This window comes from Zootoca vivipara, chromosome 5, assembly GCF_963506605.1.
Source record: "Zootoca vivipara chromosome 5, rZooViv1.1, whole genome shotgun sequence".
In the NCBI taxonomy this organism is placed as follows: Eukaryota; Metazoa; Chordata; class Lepidosauria; order Squamata; family Lacertidae; genus Zootoca; species Zootoca vivipara.
In genome coordinates, this window is record NC_083280.1 from 54,750,353 (window position 1) to 54,772,021 (window position 21,669).

Here is a 21,669-nt window from a genome sequence, read left to right on the forward strand (position 1 = left end):
GCCAAAATAAAAATACAGCTGGAGAAGAATACAGCAACAGAGTCCTTAACAAGCCTCTTCACCAAAAGAAAATATTCGAATTTAAGCATTAAAATTATTCTAGAAATGATTCTTGACTATTTCATTTTAGCCTGAAGCTTTAAAAATTAATTAAGTGGAGAAATCAATGGATATTTGGAACATGCAGTTGCAAGCATAACACCAGGAAAGTTATAAATATTTAAAATTAAACTGAACAACCAACAAAATTTTAATTATTCCAAAAGATACATAGGAGAAAGCGCCATTAAAATGATTTGTTAGATACAAAATTGCAACAACACTACAGGGGAATCTGGAAATAAAGCAGTTAAGTCAAGGATCACAACAAAAAGGGGGGGTTTCATCTAACAAGAATGTTATTAAGTACCGATACATGAGTACATTTCTTTTTGCTCTAGCGCTAGCACGTTCCACAAAGCAGTTTCTTTTGATCAAACAAATAACCCTGCTGGAACAAATCCCAAATTCCTGATAAAAGTTAATCCAAACGGCACATGAACAAGATTGGTGCTAAAGAGCGCAGGAGTCAGCCAGCGCTGCTATAATCACAAGAACCCAGCAGATGCCACGATTCTTTCAGTGCTGTGAACTCTGTTATCAGTGACAAGCACTTTGGCAAGGGCACAATTGTTACCCGATTTCTAGTTACTGGGCCTTTCCATCGCACTGCCATCTTGGTTTCTAGTCATTTCCCACCACCATAATGATTATAAATCTGAGAACAAGCAGAGTAGGAAGCACATTAGGTGGCCCTGGACAAAGCAATGTATCTCAGAGTGAGACTCCCTTTTTACCATGGTCACCTACTCTCTGGTTTATTGTACATATTACTAATATGATCTTAAACATTATGTATGCTGCACTGTTTCGGTAGCACTTTCTGATAGTTTAATTATTGCTATTAGGTTGCAGGTCGATGAAACAAAACCAATCTTGGGTCTATTTATTTATTACTCTGTGTTCACTATCAGCATTTAAGGACCATACAAAGGTGCCTTTAGGCCAGGTGTTACATAAACCCCTATTAACCTCTCTGCAGTCTTGGATCTTGCGGGATCCATTACATTGGCAGCTACGTAATACTGTAACATTAACAGTTATTAATGTTTTTATACTTTTTACAGTAAGAAACGGAACAGGATGATAACTTGAAAGTGTGGAAACAAAGTGGGAGGGGAAAATTTACATCATGATATAGAGTACTATATTAAGGAGAAAGTTTCATGGGGAACTGTTATCTGTTGCTTTTTAATTCCAGTATTGGATGGTCAAGGGCCATCTTTTGATGAATCTACTTTACTGATTACTGCTTGAAGCTTTCCATTTGTATGTTAATTCTAATAATAGAGTGTCCCCCACCCCCACCCCATTAGTCTGTTACAGCTGGAGTGTTTTTATTTCTTCAGTGTTGAGCGATGCAAGGTTTAGCACCGGTCAACAAGCCTGTTGCCAACTGGAGAACCACATTTCTGATTGTAACATGCAGGAGTATTGTTTTCAAGTTCCTGGATAATACGTACTCTGCAATTTCCTGTATTATATCCAGTACTGTGGCCCCAAAGTGGGGTTGTGTGTGTGTGTGTGTGTGTGTGTGTGTGTGTGTGCAGCTGCAAAAAATATGCATGGAATCAGATCTGCTCCACTTACACCTCCAAAATAATATATTTTCATGATAGATCGATTTAAAGAATGCTTCTTTTAAATTAACACTAACTAGTTAATAGGCTTCCTCAGCCTATAGAGCGAGATGAGTGCCGCAACCCCAGAGTCGTCAGCGACTGGACCTAACGGTCAGGGGTAAAAAGGTAAAGGTAAAGGGACCCCTGACCATTAGGTCCAGTCGTGACCGACTCTGGGGTTGCGGCGCTCATCTTGCGTTATTGGCCGAGGGAGCTGGTGTACAGCTTCCGGGTCATGTAGCCAGCATGACTAAGCCGCTTCTGGCAAACCAGAGCAGCACACGGAAACGCCGTTTACCTTCCCACTGTAGCGGTCCCTATTTATCTACTTGCACTTTGATGTGCTTTCGAACTGCTAGGTTGGCAGGAGCTGGGACCGAGCAACAGGAGCTCACCCCGTCACAGGGATTCGAACCACCAACCTTCTGATCGGCAAGCCCTAGGCTCAGTGGTTTAACCCACAGTGCCACCTGCGTCCCTAACGGTCAGGGGTACCTTTACCTTTTAGTGGTGTTGATATAGGTTTTTGTGTTTTGTATTCTTGTTTTGAATTTCTCTGTTGTTAATAGCCCTGGGATCTTCGGATATTATTATTATTATTATTATTATTATTATTATTATTATTATTATTATTATTATTAGCATTCCCATTCAGCTTGTTGCATTGCAATATTACTTGCAGGCTTCCCAGGAGCACCTATTTCACTAATGTATTAACAGCATGCTGGACTAGATGAGCCACTAGCTTGATCCAGAAAATACTTAAATAATTTAATCAGTTTTGTTCTCTGCTTCATGGCCAGAGATCTGCATTTTTTTGCTGCTGCTGTGTTTGCACCTCGTGGTAAAAAATAACATTCCAACAATAGGTGGAAGTAATATAAAGCACATTCAGTACACTGCTTGGATAAATCTAACCTATTGTTTTCCCACCGTTAGGATATCTGCCCACAGATGAGGTAAGGATTTATATATACAACGTATATTAATAAGTGTGTGCCTCCATCACAAAGTTGCAGTAGAAATAAACATGGCATAAAATGACAATGAAAATGACCCACACACAAGTTTATCCATCAACTTCAGAGTCTCCTCTTAAAGCAACAAGCTGCAAAGCCTTTCCTTACTTTTCACATTAAAAATCTAACACTCCTGTTATCACTGATCATTACAAGAACTTCCATCTCTAAGCCTATACAAAAGCTCACACACGTAGCTGGGCTTGCCCCTAAAGCTATAAACAACCCTACGCCTGTGAATAAACAAGGCTCGAATTTGCAAGTAAAATAAGCCCACCTACAAATCACATAAGCCCACACTAGTATTACCAGAAAGTATACTCACCCCTCCCAGAAAACTCATTATAATTCAGCATCTGGAGATGAAAGGTTCTAAATCAGGGATGGGGAGCCTGTGGACATCCAGGTGTTGCTGAACATCAACTTGCCCCAACACCTGCCAGCATTGCTGATGCTCAGTGATCCAGGGAGATGCGCTCCTACATCTGGATCACAGGTAAGCAATCCCTGTTCTAAATGTTCAGGCTAAAGGGTACTTTGTATAATTGAACACCATGGCTTATTGGAAATGAATTGCCCCCAAGTTAAGGCTTCTTCAACCTCTTGTGATAACCAAGGTTCTTTACAAACACTTGTTGCCTTTTCTCTCCACGCAACATTTTCAATACTCTAGCCACAGCAAGCATCTGCCTCTATGGGACTCTGATTTCTTAAAAATAACCTCGACCTATTCAGGGCCAGCACTACCATTAGGCAGAGTGGGGCAGCTGCCTCGATGTGGCAGATGATGAGGGAAGGAGGGTGGTGGTGAGGGCTGGCTGGAGGAGAGGGCTGTGGCTGCCCCACAGAGCCTGCCCTGCAGCCCCTAAGCCTGCCTGCTGGTCAAGAGCAGTGGAAGATACCAGGATAGAAATTAAGAGTCAGCTGTCCTTCCCACCATCTTCCAATATATGGAATGAAGGGGGCAGAAAGTCAAGCAGCAAAAATGTCTTGGCTGGGGGTTGCTGAGCAGTTGAACTGGTCATTTGAGCGTTGAGCTTCAATCCGCAGTATTTTATACTATGTTGGGCAAAATATATTGCAGCAACACTGTTGTGGGTAAGCGGTGAAGGGGTGGGTGATGCTCATGTTAGGATCAGAGATGAATCAAACCATTTCTCCAAATGCTGATCTAGTACTTTGGAGGATTTGTGAATTCTTACCTACAGCCATGTCAATGAGCTTGCTGGGCCTTGAACCTTAAGACTTTCTATTTGCAAAACATGCATTCTACCCACTGAGCTACAAGCCTTCCCTTACAGACATTCTCGCCTCGTTCTGCTGCATGTGTAAAATTAGACCAGTTTTAAACATTTGGTAGGCCTAATAAAAACTACATCTTAAGGTATAGAATGCTAAAGGAAACATTTGGTTTCAAATTCTTCCAACCCACATTACTAATGTATGAACATATAAGCGTCTGCCTAGACAGACCATACCATTATTAGGAAACCTGAAGTTGGAAAGGGTCATTACATTCTCTTTTCATAGATTTTTCTTTTCACTACAAAATTAATTACAATTCAATTTCATAACCATCACTTGAATATTGTCATTACAGGAAATTACAACTCTGATCCAGAAATGAAGAAAGAGGAGGTGTCAGTACAGAACATATTGAGTTAAAAAAAGAAGAACTGTTAAAAGGTTAATGGCAACTAAGACAAGAAAGAATAAACAAGCAGGCAAGAATATGATAATAGTTTTATTTCCATGTTTCAGAAGACCAGAAATACGCAAAAACAATGAGGAAACAAGCCAGTGGAAATCTACTACTAATAGATTGCTCATGCGTTTAACAGCCAAGAAAGAGCTTGAAGAGAGTGCAGAGGATTAGGTGGGGAAAATATTTCCATATGGATTCTGCCAGGCACCTTCAGCAGTCAGAGAGTTACTTACTGATTTGGTTGTTGTCATTCACAAAATCCTCAGAGCCATCGTTGTCATCTTCATCATCTCCAGATGAAAGAACATCTGAAGTTTAAAAAGTTAACATTGTTCACCTACTACACATTGCAAGCAAACACACCTATTTTCTGGGCTCTTTTTTTTTTTAGTGACATCTGGAACAGATCTTCTTTAAGAGAAGCAGCATCACACACTTTATGGCTGATATATATATAGTCCATGATCCACTGAGCTATATGTTTGTGTAGGTAAAAATTGTGTACACAGCCAGAGGCTTCTTTGAAGTATCTGCTGCTAAGGAACCTCCAACTGAGTGCACTGTTCATCTCTACATGTACATATAGTCTAGTTGGGTCATGGCCATAGATGTTTCCAAGCAAAGTTTCTTATTCTAAAGAGCTGCTGATATTTTCTCTCGTTGAAAATTAAGCACACAAAAAATGACAACAAGAAAAGATTCTTTACTTGTTCCTGAAAAAGTGCATGTGGTTTACAGGGTGGGTGGGTATCTTTGAAGGTTTTGATACTTTAAAAAATGGAGCTCTGGTATAGCTAATCATGGAGAAGATTTGGAGAACAGTTTCAAACGATGGGTGTTGTTCTTTTCTAACACGACTGTGCAGTAGAACCAAGTATTGTCTCCACATCAGTTACCCAGTTCTCTTAATTATCCATACACACTCTGCCCCAGTCCCAAGTATACATCTAAATAGGCCCACATAAATGACCGCTCATTTGAACCAAATTCATTTTTTAAAATTTATCTCTATGTCAATGAATCAGATTTTAGGTTATATATGGAACAGGATAATAATGGTGGGGAAGGAAATGGAGAAGGAAATGCAGCCCTTGAGCTGAAGAAAGATTCCCCATCACTGCTATATAAAGTTTGTGGCTGTATGTACCAGAGTGGGAGGGTAGAACTATCAAACAGAAGTTTCTTATACTCACATCACTATAAACTTACTTTATATTATTTTATTGAAACATTATTCTACCACCCTTCATCAAAGCTAACTCCAAGGTGGCTTAATTAATTCAAATGCATGGAGTAGCTTTTGAAAATAATGGGACTATACAGAAATGGCAAAATTGACAGCAAAATGATGGGATTTGTTTTAATAGAATGGAGGACTTTTTCAGACTATGAAAAATATTATAGTCAAATAGCAGGCAGGAAGAAAAGTGATAAAATAATTGTAATAGAGAAACTTTTTTGTAATGGATAATGATATACTGGTAATGCAGCAGAAAAAGTATGAGTAAAAACATCGTGGAGGTGAGGGTGGGAAGTCAACTAGTGAAATAATGTAATTATTTGACTTGAAAGTCACTGTGAAAATGTTTGAAAAAAATGTATTTAAATATATATTGCATAAAGCAACAAATAAGATATTCTACATTATTATTATTATTACTACTACTACCCCACCCATCTAGCTGGGTTTTCCCAACCACTCTGGACAGCTCCAACAGAATATTAAAAGCACAATAAAACATCAAACATTAAAAACTTCACTAAACAGTCCATAGCATTTATATATAGCAGTCCATAGCGCACACATATTATGTGCTTGAAAGAAGAAAAAGCTTTCCCCCCAGGCCCCTAATTGAGCCACCTGAGAGGGCGAATTCCAGGGCACCACAGCTAAAAATGCCACCCACTTTACCATCCAACGGGGAAATGATCTAAGAGCATGAGCAAGCTGGCAAAATAAAGAATATTATATATGACCAGAATGTCTCTTTAATGCTTGAGCAGAAACTGGCTATACATACGCATATAATAAATTTAGGTTACAGCTATTTGCATGTAGTAAAAAAGCAAACTCACCTGTAATATTTATAATGAAGTAGAGGGTCTCAGTGTCTACAGCCCTAAGAGCAGTGCAAGCATAAAGGCCTGAATCTTTGGGCGAACTATCTTTAATCCGCAAGTATTCCCCAGTCATGATTGTTCGATTGCTGGGCACCAAATGGACCCCATCTTTAGTCCAAGTGATCTTGATGGCATCTTTCAGTTGACAGTGCAACATCAAAGTGTCTCCCGGAAGTATAGAGTATACATCAGGCTGAGAGATTTGATATTTGGTTGGTGGCTCTGCAAAAGTGGAAAGTAGGTGGGCACAGAAGAAGGGTGGAGAAGGGACAAAGGGTGTGGAGAGAAAATTTCCAACAATTGTCAGTGAAGGCCCTCTTTGGAAATGTGTGAATTTTTCATAAAATTGGGAAACGGCAAGCAGAACTGACGAAGCAGCTTCATCCATGATGTGCTGCAAGCTTACAGGACAGAGTATAAAAAGTAGATGACATGCCTTTGCATAAGAAAACCACAAGTTCAGGGAAGCTAACGATGCTCAGGGCGGGAAGTGTGCAGTCTGAATATACGCTACACATAAGAATCCTAGTAACTTGATAACTGCATCTGATGAAGTAAGCCCAGGGCTTATGCAAGCTCAAGTTGCAATAAATTAGTTTTTTTAAGTGCCATGTGACACTCTGTCTTCTTTGCTAATAGTTTACAGCCTCCCATGCTGCTGAGTGCATGCAAGGAGAGGGGTGTACAAACAAATTCTCAATATTACAGCTAATCAGTTCTAGCTCTAGAAAAGGGATGTGGAACATGTGGCCATTCAGATGTTGTGAGACTCCCAGCATTCGTCAGCCCAGGCCAGCAGGGCCAATAGTCAAGGATGATGGGAATTGGGAGTCCAGTGGGTCACAGATTCTCAACTCTCTGTTCTAGAGGGAAGGCCATATACAACACAATCATGAATACATTTCAATGAGATACATTCATTTATTTGAACAGTGTTCACAATTTATACCCAATTTGGGGGAGCAAGTGTTGGCAATTTACAAACCCAAGCGCATGGCAGGTAGGCTTCTCATTCTTTTATTGTCCTTGCAGTGTCCTGAACTGGACAAGCTAAGTAGCATGTAACCTTCACCAAAATCAGAGGTGTGAATTGAGCTACATCCTGTTTCTCTGCTGGTAGCATTTTGCACATGAGGACAGTGACTAATCCTTCCGTAAATTAGCTCTGCAGAACTACCGGTACTCATTATTTTTCCACAGAAAAACTGTTCCCCTCACAGCCTCTTCTCCAATTTGCACCATCAAGGAAAAGCAATTCTTCATTTTCACAGAATAAGATTCTGTGACTGCTATGCGTACTGAAACTGATGCCTAAACAATATTTTTATACAAATGATAACATTTTACATGTTTAGATTTTACAACTGGGTCTCAAAATGTTCAACAGATTGAAATTATTTGGCAAGCAAGTATTCTATGAACTCTTGTACAATTTTACACTTCTTTCTTACAAACTTGATGAGGTAATTATGGATTCCATCAATCCATTATACAGGTGTTACAATTTGCACCAACCGAGGGTTGTTAGGAGGGAGGGGGAATCATTATCCAGATGGAGAATGTGCTGTTTTCTGCATATATATTTTATATCAGTAAAAGGTTAAATCCAAGAAATGTAGCAAAAATGTCACAGAGCAAATGATTGATTTTAAGTTTGCGGACACTTCAGAACAAGCAAGACTGGTTTACCTTATAGAGTTGCATGCACTGCTCTCCGTAACCACTGCAGCTCATTCTATCTGGTGTAGTAAATTTGTTTTACTGAGCTTAGTTGTGGGCAGCATTTCCCAGGGGTCTTTGAAATTGACCTTTCTTTTCTTCAAAAATAGTGTATGTATGTAGATCACTTTACTAAGATACCAATTTTGTACAGTGTCTAAATAACCCACTAAGGGGCTTTACCGACTAATTAAAAACAACTACCACCCCCAAAAGACTAGGAATGAAACATGTAGCCACAACATGGCAGGTTGATGTAAAATTCCCCATTTAATAAACCAGTGATTATAAAGCCAGGAAGACGCATTGGATCTGCATGTTCCCCGCCCCCCCTTGCACACCAGCTTTCATACAGTGAGATCCTAGACCACGGGTGTCAAACACAAGGCCCGCGGGCCAAATCCGGCCCGCCAGACCTCGTCATGTGGCCCGCCGAGCGCCCCAGCCAGCGGGACCCAGCAGTGGGACCTTGCTGCTGAAGCGCCGCGCCGACAAACAGCTGGGGCTGGGGGGGGTAGAAAGGCGGCCGGAGCAGCGCTGCGTGGAGCGCCCCAAGCCACAGCAGGAGGAGGAGGAGGCAGCTTGCCGGGTCAGCGCCCGGCAGCGCCACACAGAGAGTCCCAAGCCTCTGCGACGCAGCAGTGCTCTGTAGCACTTTGAATCCTCCTCCTCCTGCCACGGCTCGGCGCCTGGAAACGGCTGCTGCTGCTGCTGCAGCAGCACAGACAAAGCACCCAGCAGCGCCGCGTGGAGAAGGAGGAGGATTCAAAGTGCTACAGAGTACTGCTGCGTCTCAGAGGCTCGGGACTCTCCGCACGGTGCTGCCGGGCACCAACCCGGCAAGCCACCACCTCCTCCTCCTCTTGCCTCACCACCTCCTCCTCCTGCCACGGCTCAGCCTCATGAACGTGAGCTCAGCAGCGGCTCAGCCTCACGAACGTGTAACTCTTGAGGCTTTACGCACTTCTCCTAAAACGGACACCCGCTGCCTCATGCTGCACGGGAAATGCTTTTTGCCCCTGGGTCTCTTTGCGCTCTTTTCTGGCACTGAATCAAGGCGGCAACCCCCCCTTCCCTTTCTTTCTTCCTCTCTCTTGTTCTTATTCTTTCTTTCCCTCTCCTTCCTTCCTTCTTTATCTCTGTCTTCTCTCCCTCTTTCTTTTTCCTTCCTTCTTTATTCCTTCTTTCCTACTCTTCTTTCTCTCACCTCTTTCCTTCCTCTCTCCCTCCTGCTCCCTCTTTTCTTCCTTCCTTCCTTCCTTCCTTCCTTCCTTCCTTCCTTCCTTCCTTCCTTCCTTCCTTTCTTCCTTCTGTCCTTCCCATCTTTCTTCCTCTCCCTCATTCTTATTCTTTCTTTCCCTCTACTTCCTTCCTTCTTTCTCCCTTTCCGTCTTCTCTCCCTCTTTCTTTTTCTTTCCTTCTTTCTTCCCTTCCTTATTTCCTACTCTTCTTTCTCTCCCCTCTTTCCTTCCTTCCTCTCTCCCTCCCACTCCCTCTTTTCTTCCTCCCTCCCTCCCTCCCTCCCTCCCCTCCTCTCCCCTCCCCTCCCTCTCCCTCTCCTCAGAAACATAGGATGCTGCTTTATACTTCTGGCCCTTAAACCCTGGAACCAGGAGAGCAGCTCCAGTGAGTCAACCTCAGCCAGTCCCTTTGGTGAAGGGTGGTGGCTCACTGGCAGAACATCTGTCCTGCATGCAGAAGGACCCCAGCATCTCCAGGTACTAGTAGCTCTGCAAAGGTCCTGCATGAAACCCTAGCGAGCCTCCACCACCCAGTGCAGTTACCAAAAATAATTTTTCAATAAATTGTACAATAATTGTACATTTGAATATCTACTTGCCATTATTCTGACTATGTTTCTGCTTTCAGAGCTAGTTATTACTTACATTATTACAAAAAACAGTAATAATTGAATGCAGTGACAATAATTTATGATAATAAAGAGTGGACACATAGTCCTACAGATACAACCGGCCCTTTGAGGGTGACCAAACTGCTAATGTGGCCCCCGATGAATTTGAGTTTGACACCCCTGTCCTAGACCATTTAGAAGCAGCCTTCACTGACCTTATGTTCTTCAGATGTTTTGGACTAGAAATTGAGTTGATGGAAGCTGCAGTCCAAAACATCTGGTGAGAACCAAGTTAGCAAAGGCTACTTTAAAATGTTAGAACTGAAACGTAAAACTGTGGCTTAATGTTTATTTACTAACCAGGATCAAATCATGGTTTAATTTCCTGGTCAGTAAACAACCATTATACCAGAGCTCCTTAGTTTGGACAAAATGGGAAGTTAGTCTAAAGAGATCAGGACTGCGGTGCCCAAGGCAGTGTGTGAAGGGAGAGGTGAGGAATAAGCAGGCACAACACTCATTCCCACCTTCCTAAACCATAATTAAAGAATCTGGGAACATTTCAGGTGAAAAGGCCTGAATGTCTTGAGCCATTAATATAATGCAATTTCAGGATACTCCTTAATATTCTTATTCACACCCACTTTCCCACTTTTTCAGCCCAACACTCAGTCATCATTCTGTGGCAACTGAGCATGCTCAGTCCACATTGGGCTGCGGTTTCCTCCCCTTGGTGTTCTTTTTCTTCAAAGATTTGTTTGTACTTCTGCTAACCTTGCAGAATGCCACCACCACCCCAGAGCAGCGCTGCCATTACATGAACTACATGAGCATCACGCTTGAACTTCAGAATTAAAGGGAACTGATGCTCCTCCTGTGACTAAGAATGTCGTGGCAAACATAGAATATCAAGAATTCTCATGACATATAAATAAGTTTGGAAATCAATATCTATTTCAGGTAAGCTTTTTGTTCTGCCAAATTCAAATCTAACAGCACTTAAAGACTGTCACTTTTTACAATGTTTGCCTATAAATTCTCCCAGCACAGTTTTTGACGATGTGCCCAAAAGCAAACAGAGAACAGGTGGGATACTGCAGCATTGTGCTGTCCAATTCTTTCATGTGAAAAGTCCTACAGGTTTAAGCACTTAAGGAGTTCCAGCCAACATGGAAACTGCTCTGCTCTGCAGAATTAACCCATCTCCCACTGTAGTGCTCTCCGCCAAGCTTGTAAAAATACTTATTACACTTACATGGAGCTTAACACAAAAAAAACTATGAAAGATAAGCTCCTGCACTGACTTACAACAAAATTTTGAACTCATTGCTTTACGCGTCCTGGTGGGTGAAGACTGAAGAAAGGAGGATCAGACCCCAGTAGGGTCTTTCAACCCACCACATGACATGATTGGCAGCTGCCTTTGCAGTCTGTGCAATTCTCCGTCTCCTAAAGGAGAGAGACCTTGCTTCCCAAGGGATGTCTCCCTTGTTCCAAGTTTAACACTTCAGCAAGCAAAATACCTTGGCCCTTGGTGCTAGCCAAGGAGCTAACATCTTTATTCCTTAAGCAGCAATGTAAACCTCAATTTCCCAGTCTAACCTGCAACTAATTATTCAGAGCTGGCTGGAATAGAAAGATCTAAAAGAAGCTACTTGTTCCTCTTGGGTTTTTTTTAATATCTGCTGCATAACAACAGTTAGGTGAACTGGTTACCTGCAATGCCTTGCCAATTGCTGTGATAAATAAATATCGCCAGACCCCAGCTCACCAGATTTCTGATCAGATGCTAATATTTGGCAAAAAATTCCCTCAGCAGGATATGAGAAGTCCTACTCAGGTGTTCAAGGTTCATTTCATGGAGATGAACTCAATTACTCTGCCCCCTCTGTAGTATTCCAAACAGCCCATCCACTGATTTTTTTCTTAATGAAAAGCAATTTTCTGACGTCTTAGAAAGTGATATAACTTAGCATGTTTATATTGCTTGTATAGCAAAGCCAACATCTTGAATTTGCCGTGCTTGCCTGATATTTTATTTGCAACTGGCATCCATTTATTTTTTGCTAATGAACTCATGAAATGGAAAAATCTCCATGGGAAAATACGGCACTGGTATTTTTTCTGGAGGGGAAATCTATTTTGGAAAACCTTGTGTAGGCTCTCCAAATGACTCAGAACCCCTGAGCTAGTACAGAAGGCTCCCTTCTGCAGATAGTCACACTGTATGGTGTGGAACACTGCAGAGCTAGGTCGAGAGCCAGTGGCGACAAAGCACACATCCCCACAAATCTCTCACTTGATGAAGAGCATGTGGCTTTCAATGCCTGAATAGGGCTAGAGACATGCAGCTTCCTAAGTTTACTAAGTTCTTTCTACTACCGTATATGAATTGCCCATCAGTAGGAGAAACTCAAAAGTAGCCAAGTGTGTCTCCTAGAACTGTAGGAGGCTGAGCTCATCTCTTTCTGCTGAGGAGGTGGAACCCTGGAAGCAATGGGAAACTTGTTCTGCTGCCCATTATAGATAATTTATCCCTTTATCCTATTCAAAACTTGGATGAAAAAGTAGTGACACAGGCAAAAACCTAGTTTCCTGATCAAACCTTGGGCTCTTTTTTCAAAGTCTGTTCTTCTCTTTAAGGAAATATGAAAACATATTCCAGTTTTTTACAACCAAGAAATATTACATGCTTGTTCTAAGAAGCAGGTATTGAAGGTCAAAAAAAAATGAATAAATTCAGCAGGATGTTGCAGATCTTTCCCATGTCTTTTACTGGTGCCGTAAAAAGTAGCTGAAGTAAAAAATAAAATTGGAGCCATCTTCCGGGTTGTTATACAGTCATACCTTGGTTTAAGTACACTTTTGTTTGAGTACTTTCAGTTTAAGTACTCCACCGAACCCGTCTGGAACAGATTAATCCACTTTCCGTTACTTTCAATGGGAAAGTTTGCTTCAGGTTAAGTACGCTTCAATTTAAGTACTCCACGGACTGTCTGGAACGGATTCATCTACTTTCCTTTACTTTCAATGGGAAAGTTCGCTTCAGGTTAAGTACAGACTTCTGGAACAAATTGTGTACTTAAACCGAGGTACCACTGTATTGCAATATTCTCATGGACCAGTCTAAGAACGTGCTATTACCCTCCAATGTTGCAGCAGACTAGGGTTGCCAAATGTTCAGGTTTTCCAGCTAGCAGCAGTGTCCAGGCGGAAATCAGGAAAATGTCCGAGAAAATCCGAACATATGGCAGCCCATGTCGGCAGTGCCATTTCCCAATAAAAAAAGCTTTAAAAATGGCATTTATTTTTGAGATTTTGCCCCGAAAGCTCAACAACTTTGCCAAAAAGAAGCTCTTCTGTCCAGATTTTCACTGTTTGAAATATGGCAGCCCTACAACAGACAGATTATTTCCCACTGCGAGGTGTCCCTAAAATAAAATTAAGAGGATACTGAGCTTTAGACTAGCTGCTAATTGAAGTATAGACTTAAGAGTTTTTGTCATACTAAAAGCCCCACAGAAAGCCCCCCCCCCCGGCAACATGATTTAAGAGACAATTGCACTGGAGCGCTTTGGATCAAAGAAAATGGCTTCTGTTAAAATCCCATCCTCAGAAATAGTCTACCACTGACTGCCTTTTAAAATAATAATAGAAAATTTAAAAAATCACCCAACCAGCTCACAGCTGCTTCATTTATCATCAACCCATGGAATCTAACAAAACGGGCTTTGTAAAACAGGCTACAAATATTAGGCAAACACCACCAATTTTTTAAAAAACCCTAAATTCTCATTCTTGCCGTATATGGTAAATGCTTCCCCATTTTAAAAGTGCATCTCTTTTTAGCCTTGTGCAAACTTCAGCAAACCTCTGAAGTTATCTCTCTCCATCTTGGATCGACTAATGGCCAATTCCTGCTTAGCTTCTCTGGCATAGCTGAGCCTTACCCTGTACTGATACCATGGGAAATGAGATGGCTGTGCGGGATTTGTGGGTGAAGTGGCTACATCCATCAAAGGACACCTTTCCAGAGCCAATGACACTGACATGGGAAATCATTATTCCGGCTCTCCCAAGTTGGGCATCCACAGGAATTTGTCTACAGAGTGAGGCGAAGTAAAAACACTCAAAGTGGCGAGCAGGCTTGTTTCGCACACACACAAATGATAAATATAATGCCTGTATGTGTTGCCTTGTATCTCAGGTTCTACAAATGCTTAAAAAAAAACCACAAAAAACTTCACTCTCCCTTTTTTTAAAAGGAAAGCTGAGAATGTGGGAATTATGGTTATTCAGGGGAGGGAACTGCTCCCACTATAGGACTCCCATGCCTCCCAAACCATAGAGCCTCCCCATTTCAAACATTTATTGGTTTGGCATGGGGCTTGAGCATGCAGAAGCAGCGACTACAAAAGCCCTGAATAGCTGCCAGTAGTGATGTATGGAAGTGAGAGCTGGACCATAAAGAAGGCTGATCGCCAAAGAATTGATGCTTTTGAATTATGGTGCTGGAGGAGACTCTTGAGAGTCCCATGGACTGCAAGAAGATCAAACCTATCCATTCTGAAGGAAATCAGCCCTGAGTGCTCACTGGAAGGACAGATCGTGAAGCTGAGGCTCCAATACTTTGGCCACCTCATGAGAAGAGAAGACTCCTTGGAAAAGACCCTGATGTTGGGAAAGATGGAGGGCACAAGGAGAAGGGGACGACAGAGGACGAGATGGTTGGACACTGTTCTCGAAGCTACTAACATGAGTTTGACCAAACTGTGGGAGGCAGTGGAAGACAGGAGTGCCTGGTGTGCTCTGGTCCATGGGGTCACAAAGAGTCGGACACGACTAAACGACTAAACAACAACAACAATTACTAGACAACTTCTCATCCTTCAAATATTAACACTGCAGGACTAACAAAAGCCCTATACTGAAGTACTACACATTTTAAATGGTCACTCCTCCATTGGAAAAGCTTTGAAGCCCGCTTGTTTCCAGTAGTCTACTCAAAAGGGATTTCCTATACTGCATTGTAGAATCATAGAATCGTAGAGGTGGAAGGTACCCTAAGGGTCATCTAGTCCAACCCCCTGCAATGCAGGAATCTCAACTAAAGCCATCCAAACTGTGCTTTGAAACCACCAATGATGGAGAGTCCACCACCTTCTGAGGGAGTTCATTCCACTGCTATTCCTCAGAAAGTTATTCCTCGTGTTTAGTTGGAATCTCCTTTCTCATAACTGGAAGCCATTGGTTTGGGTCCTACCCTCCAGAGCAGGAGAAAACAAGCTTGAACTTCTTTCGGATGGATTTAGCTGCCAGATTGTTGGTTGGTTGGTTGGTTTGGAAGGGGGGCAGAGGAAGGATATATATTTTAAAAAATTATTGTTTTTCTCAAATAATTAATGCTGTGAAATATTGTTCATTTTTATTATCTTAAAATTATTTATTCTATTTATTAGATGAATAACTAGTCTCCAAGTGACTTACAAGATTTTGAAAGCATGAAGACTGGTGTGAAATCAGAAAATTAATTCTTATATTTTATTGTATCACTATTAACATTTGTATTTTGTATAAGTCACCTGGAGTGAGCATGACTCCTAAGGGCAGCCTATAAAATTGTTGAAATAAATAAATTAAATATTCACTTAGGTTTGATATCAACATATCCTCTTTAGTTTTTGTTCTTGTTTTTAAATAGTGGGTTAGGACCGAGGCACTGCACTAAACATGCTGAGCAGAGTGAGGGGGGGGAAATTATTTTATTTTAAAAATAAATATCATCATTCGCATGTTGTCCTGTTAGTAATTTGAGCAACAAGAAAAATAATACAGATTTTCGCATTAATGTCAGGGCCAGCCAAGACATTTTCCTACCTGAGGCGCAAGGGCAACAGGTGGTGCTCACCTCAGGCAAAGTGCATAGTTCCCAAGGCCTACAAAGCTATTCTATCACCTGAGAAAGAAAAGCCAGTGTCTCTTCCACCTTCCTAGGAGTAAAATCAAAGCAATAATAAATTCAGTAGATGTAACGATTTGTTGCCTTTTTGTGACATCAAGATCAGCTGACAGAGGTGGCCACTTTATTCCACCTAATGGTAGAACCGGCCCTGATAAATGAATAGGTCAAACCACTTCTGGGCAAGTCACAAATCATTAAGCTTGCCTAAGCACTTATCTGTGCCTTTATCTTCTACCTGTGCCCCTTTCCCCCTTACTCAGAGCTAAAATTCATGTTACTCAGCCAGAGATGCCCTGTGGTCAGTATTCCATACCTGAGCATAAAACCACAGAGTTCCATAAAAACTTTGCCACTGTGCACGCACCAACTTTTTCTTTTGGTATCTGTGAGAAACTGAGAGGCTTCTTTAGATTCCGAATTTTACTGTGTTGAACAAAGAGGCTAAAAACCATACTGCAGTCAGTGAAGCAACAACATTTTGAAAGAGAACACCCATGAGCCCAGTTTGCTGCCAGCCTAGAGTACATTCTATTGATCGGGTTTTGGGGGGCAGGGGAAGGAGGAGTATATTTTCTTGTTGACTTCCTGTCCTATTAGCAGGCGAGATGATGGGGTACAACCAGATCTAGGAGAAAGAAGCCAGAGCATGTAGGCTGGTCTGGTGTAAGGGAGAGACAGAGCAGGAGTTCTCAAACTTGGGTCCCCAGCTGTTATTGGACTGCAACTCCCATCATCCTTAGCTAGAACAAGTGGTCATGAATGATGGCAGAAATGTTGGGAGAAGGAGTCGGAGGTTTCCCCATGTATGAACAGGCACACATACCTTTATCAGTTTAAAATATAACTATTATCCTTTTATTATTATTTATTGAATTTATGAATCGCTTCCCATGAAAATATCTCAGTGTGATTAACCATTTTTAAATAAAATAATAATAAATTACATCAAATCAAATACAGCCATGGACAATTCCCCCCCCCCTTGCTAAACTTCTGTGCACCGCTCAGCAAACTGGCCTCAGCATTAAAAAGCTTCGAAACCACATTGTCCATATGTGCGGTTTTCTGTGCAACTATCAACTTTTCCAGCTGTGCTGATGAATATTCAGTAAGCCCATCATAAACATCCTCTTGGACGATGAAAGTCCTCCTCTGCCAAGGACAGCCCTACAAAAAGGCAGTCAGTTCTCTCCCCCCCCCCAAATACAAAAAAAGACTTCAGTAGCAGAACAATGCAAAGGAAAGGAATTTGGCTGAATTTTCGAACTCTTTGACAAACTACCAAACTCATACGCTGGGAACTTTAATTATAACATACAAGCAGGAAAGTGTTATAAATATGAGATTGTTGTTTGTGCAGGGAGGGGGGGGGAGAGCATGGGAACAAAGCTGTTTCTCTCATTGTACTCTGAGGCAGATATATCCAAAACAAAGAGCACATTTCCCAACACTTTTATAGGAGGACCCCTAAATCTGGAAATGCAAAACTGAGACTAAGAAATCTGCTGTTCCGTTATTACTGATATTTAAGATAAATGCAAAAGGGAAAATGGAGACTCTGCTTCCATTTACAGCCACACAGACTTTCAAGGCTCGAGTTATAGCTGAGGAGTTTTCAGGAGGGAAAAAGATAATGTGAAGCAGCAACACAGTAAAAACTGGTTCAAGTTATAGTATGCCTGAAAAACAGAACTGACTACTCATGACCGGAAAGGGGAAACTGGCCCCTTTGGAGTCAGCTGGAATGAGCTCCCTCACCAGGCATGCTACTCTGCTATAGGTGAGGGATCCTATGTTTCAGACTCCTAGCCATATACCGTAAGTAGCAGGGTAACAGTTCACTTGCAGCATGAACAGTGTCACATTCACATCATACATTTAAAGCACTATGACACCCAAAGAATTCTGGGAGCTACTTAGTGCTCTGAGAGTTGTTAGGACCCCCCTATTCCCCTCACAGAGCTGCAATTCCCAGAGTTCCCTGGAAAGACGGGTTGCTGGTTAAACCATCATGAGAACTGTAGTTCAGGGAGCGGATCTGAAGCCTGGTCTCCAAGGTCCTTTTTCAGCCCTCTAAACCAACATGCACCGTCGTACCCAGGGAAGGTCTCCGTAAATATCGCTCATACATGCACAATGTGCAAGAGACTGATTGCCTTTCCTGCTCAGGAAATGCCTGCACTGGCTTGGCTCTCTTATACATCCCCTTAGATTGATATGCGCCCATTTTACTGGATGCCAAGCTAGGACACCCACCCTCCATTCTGGGCAGAGGGGAACTCCAAAAAGCTTCATTGTGAGTAAGGGTGGCGGTAGCTAATACAGGTGTTTTCCTATATATGGGACAGCTGATGGGGAGGAATATGCCTCCCTTACACAATTTTGGGATACCACCTCTTTGGGATACCACTAGAGCCAGTGTGGTGTAGTGGTTAAGAGCGGTAGACTAGTAATCTGGGGAGCCAGGTTCGCGTCTCCGCTCCTCCACATGCAGCTGCTGGGTGACCTTGGGCTAGTCACACTTCTCTGAAGTCTCTCAGCCCCACTCACCTCACAGAGTGTTTGTTGTGGGGGAGAAAGGGAAAGGAGATTGTCAGCCGCTTTGAGACTCCTTCGGGTAGTGATAAAGCGGGATATCAAATCCAAACTCTTCTTCTTCTTCTTCTTCTTCTTCTTCTTCTTCTTCTTCTTCTTCTTCTTCTTCTTCTTCTTCTTCTTTTTCAGCTGATTTAAATTTGCAAGCCATGTTGTCTTGTGCCATGCCACCACAGTAGCCATTTTCTGACTGGCGTTCACTGCGCTTTCTTGAAATTCCAAATGTGCCCACTGGCCTAAAAAGGTTGGCAAGCCCTGCTCTAAAAACTACACCACTACTCACACACACACCAGTGCTTTGAATATCAAAAAAGTGCCATACAAATACTAAGTATGACTTTTATTACTGACACCATCTGCCCTGTGTGAAGGATGAAGAGAGAAGGGGAAACAAACAAATACAACACCAGGGCCTGCTCTGGACAGGCTGGCCCCTCATCACTACAGGGCCAGCTGGCACCATCTGCCCTGGAGGAAAGGACATGTGGCGTTGGCTCTTGTTTCTTTGCCTGTTGTTTTCTTTTGTGAGTGTGTGGTTCTTGGTGTATCTGTTGTGTTTTATAGACGATGGTAGCCGCTTTAAGAAACCTAGTCAAAAGGCAGGGTATAAATCTGCTAAGTAAATAAATAAATGAACTCTGTATGACAGGAGTCTTCCCCCATCCCCACCCCGGGAACCAACAAGGGGAATCAACAAGAGAAACCAACAAAGATCCAAGTATTCCATCCAAAGAACAAAAAATGACAAAACCGAGGACCCAGTTCTAAAATGCAGTGCAGTAGGAACTGACTCCACAGTCAATGGCAACGATCTTGGCCCCAACATACGTAAGTCTACCATTACCTTGTCACCAGCTTTACTGCAGGGACAAAGTGGATGCAACAGAAACATACCTAGTTGCAAAAGCATGAACATGCATAGAAAAATATAATATTTCACTCAGAAGGTGTGAATTTCATTGAATAATTTGACCAACTAAGCCCAGTTCCAATACAAATAAAACAATACTGCACCATACTGCTCATAACTCAAGAGTATCAAGTCACAGTATTTTCACATTGTGAAAAGCAGCCTGCATTCAACCTAACAAAAGCCTTTCAATGACTTTCTTCTATGCTGTCATATGAAAAGAATATTGTACTTGGGTGGAGAGTTGTGGCCAGACAGGACAATTGCTCCACAAAAGTCAGAGCTAATCACTCTGAAGAAGTGTGCATGCACACGAAAGCTCATACCTATGACAAACTTAGTTGGTCTCTAAGGTGCTACTGGAAGGATTTTTTTGTTTTGACTACATCAGACCAACACGGCTACCTACCTGTAACTTATTAATCACTCACACTATTCCATTACCATTTTGACAAGATTTGCCCCATCAGTGGTAGGCACCCATGAGGTCTCTCATTTTCCCCAGGATTCACACACAAGACTACCTTAGCCATTTAAACTGCTTAAGCAGGCTTGCCATTAGGAGAGCCTGACTAGCTATTACCTTACACACACACACTTGCTGAGATTGAAGGGCATCATAAAGCTAAATGACAGAGACATGACTATAGTGTCTTGCCTCTTTATTTAAAGATAATTAGCTGACATGGGGGTGCGTAACTTTTGAGTGTTTTTAAGCCCAAAGGATGTGTCTATATCATCTCTGCCTTGGCCTGCTTTGTGACAAGAGAACCTGAAAATGTGTTCAAATAACATTAATCACAACTTAGCTGCACAGTGGGACCCACGCAAAATGTAAAACCTTTATTGGCCTTTAAAAAACCGATTAATATTCTGTGCTGAGGACCAAACTAGTCACAAAAGAGCAGCCTTTTGTTTTAGGTTCAGTTGCTGCTGAGTGCCTACAAAGAACAGAGCAAGAAGGAATTAAAATGCAGCATAGGCTGAAGTGGGGAAAGTTGAAATGGAACCTTCCCAGGACTGTGCTTTGCGTCCATCCACGGAAACCATTTTAGAGCCATTTGTCTTTTAAAAGTTTAAAAACTATGTAGGCTCTGTTGACTGTATGCCTGTGAATGGTGTATGCAACTCAACCAAGCCTGCAGTCCGCAAGTCACTTACTTAGTAACTTCAACAACACAGAAAGTGATCTGAGCATCGTAGTCTAAGTATTATAAAGAGAAGACATTGCAATACTTAAACAATGCCACCCTTTCTTATTGAGGTAGCCAACCTCACTTTTTTAGGGACGCGGGTGGCGCTGTGGGTTAAACCACAGAGCCTAGGGCTTGCTGATCAAAAGGTCGAATCCCCGCGATAGGGTGAGCTCCCGTTGATCGGTCCCAGCTCCTGCCAACCTAGCAGTTCAAAAGCACGTCAAAGTGCAAGGAGATAAATTGGTACCGCTACAGCGGGAAGGTAAATGGCATTTCCATGTGCTGCTCTGGTTCGCCAGAAGCAGCTTTGTTATGCTGGCCACATGACCTGGAAGTTGTACGCCGGCTCCCTTGGCCAATAAAGCAAGATGAGCGCGCAACCCCAGAGTCAGTTACAACTGGACATAATGGCCAGGGGTCCCTTTACCTTTACCTCGCTTTGGGGGGCAAAACACACACACAATGTGTTGAAACATGAACATGTGCAGTACAATCCTATGTGTATTTACTTGGAAGTTCAATGGGGTTTACTTACACGTAAGTGTGCATAGGATTGCTCTCTCAATTCTAGCACTTGAAACTCTCTCTTCCAATGAACTGCTTATTTTAACTTAACTGGCCTCGTGATAATTTCGCTGACTTTCTATGGCCACTCAGCCAGTGTTCCAGCATCGTTTCAGGCTTAGAAAGCAAGAAACCTTTCCTACGGCCTTCACCATTTTCAAAACAGCAATTTCCAGATATTTTGCCCTATTACCTATACTTAAATTACACAGTCCTTTCTCTATAAATCTATTTCCAAATAAAATATTTACTTTAAGCCGGAATTAAATATCTGGTTAAATGAGGTACTAAAAGTAAGGAGATTA

At 42.1% G+C, this 21,669-nt stretch overlaps 1 protein-coding gene across 10 annotated transcripts in view; it reads right to left on the reverse strand.

Annotated features, from left to right (window-relative positions):
* The window catches only part of FGFR2 (fibroblast growth factor receptor 2), a 141,599-nt gene that overhangs the window by 75,034 nt on the left and 44,896 nt on the right, over nucleotides 1–21,669 (reverse strand). For 7 of the 10 annotated variants that reach the window (XM_060274788.1, XM_060274787.1, XM_035138085.2 and 4 more), the window contains exons 3-4: nucleotides 6,522–6,788; nucleotides 4,679–4,753 (exon numbers count right to left, since the gene is read on the reverse strand). The exons of the other annotated variants lie outside the window; for them this stretch is intronic. In XM_060274788.1, the coding sequence (XP_060130771.1) occupies nucleotides 4,679–4,753; nucleotides 6,522–6,788 (342 nt within the window). The remainder of the gene's footprint in view (nucleotides 1–4,678; nucleotides 4,754–6,521; nucleotides 6,789–21,669) is intronic. 10 annotated transcript variants of the gene reach the window in all.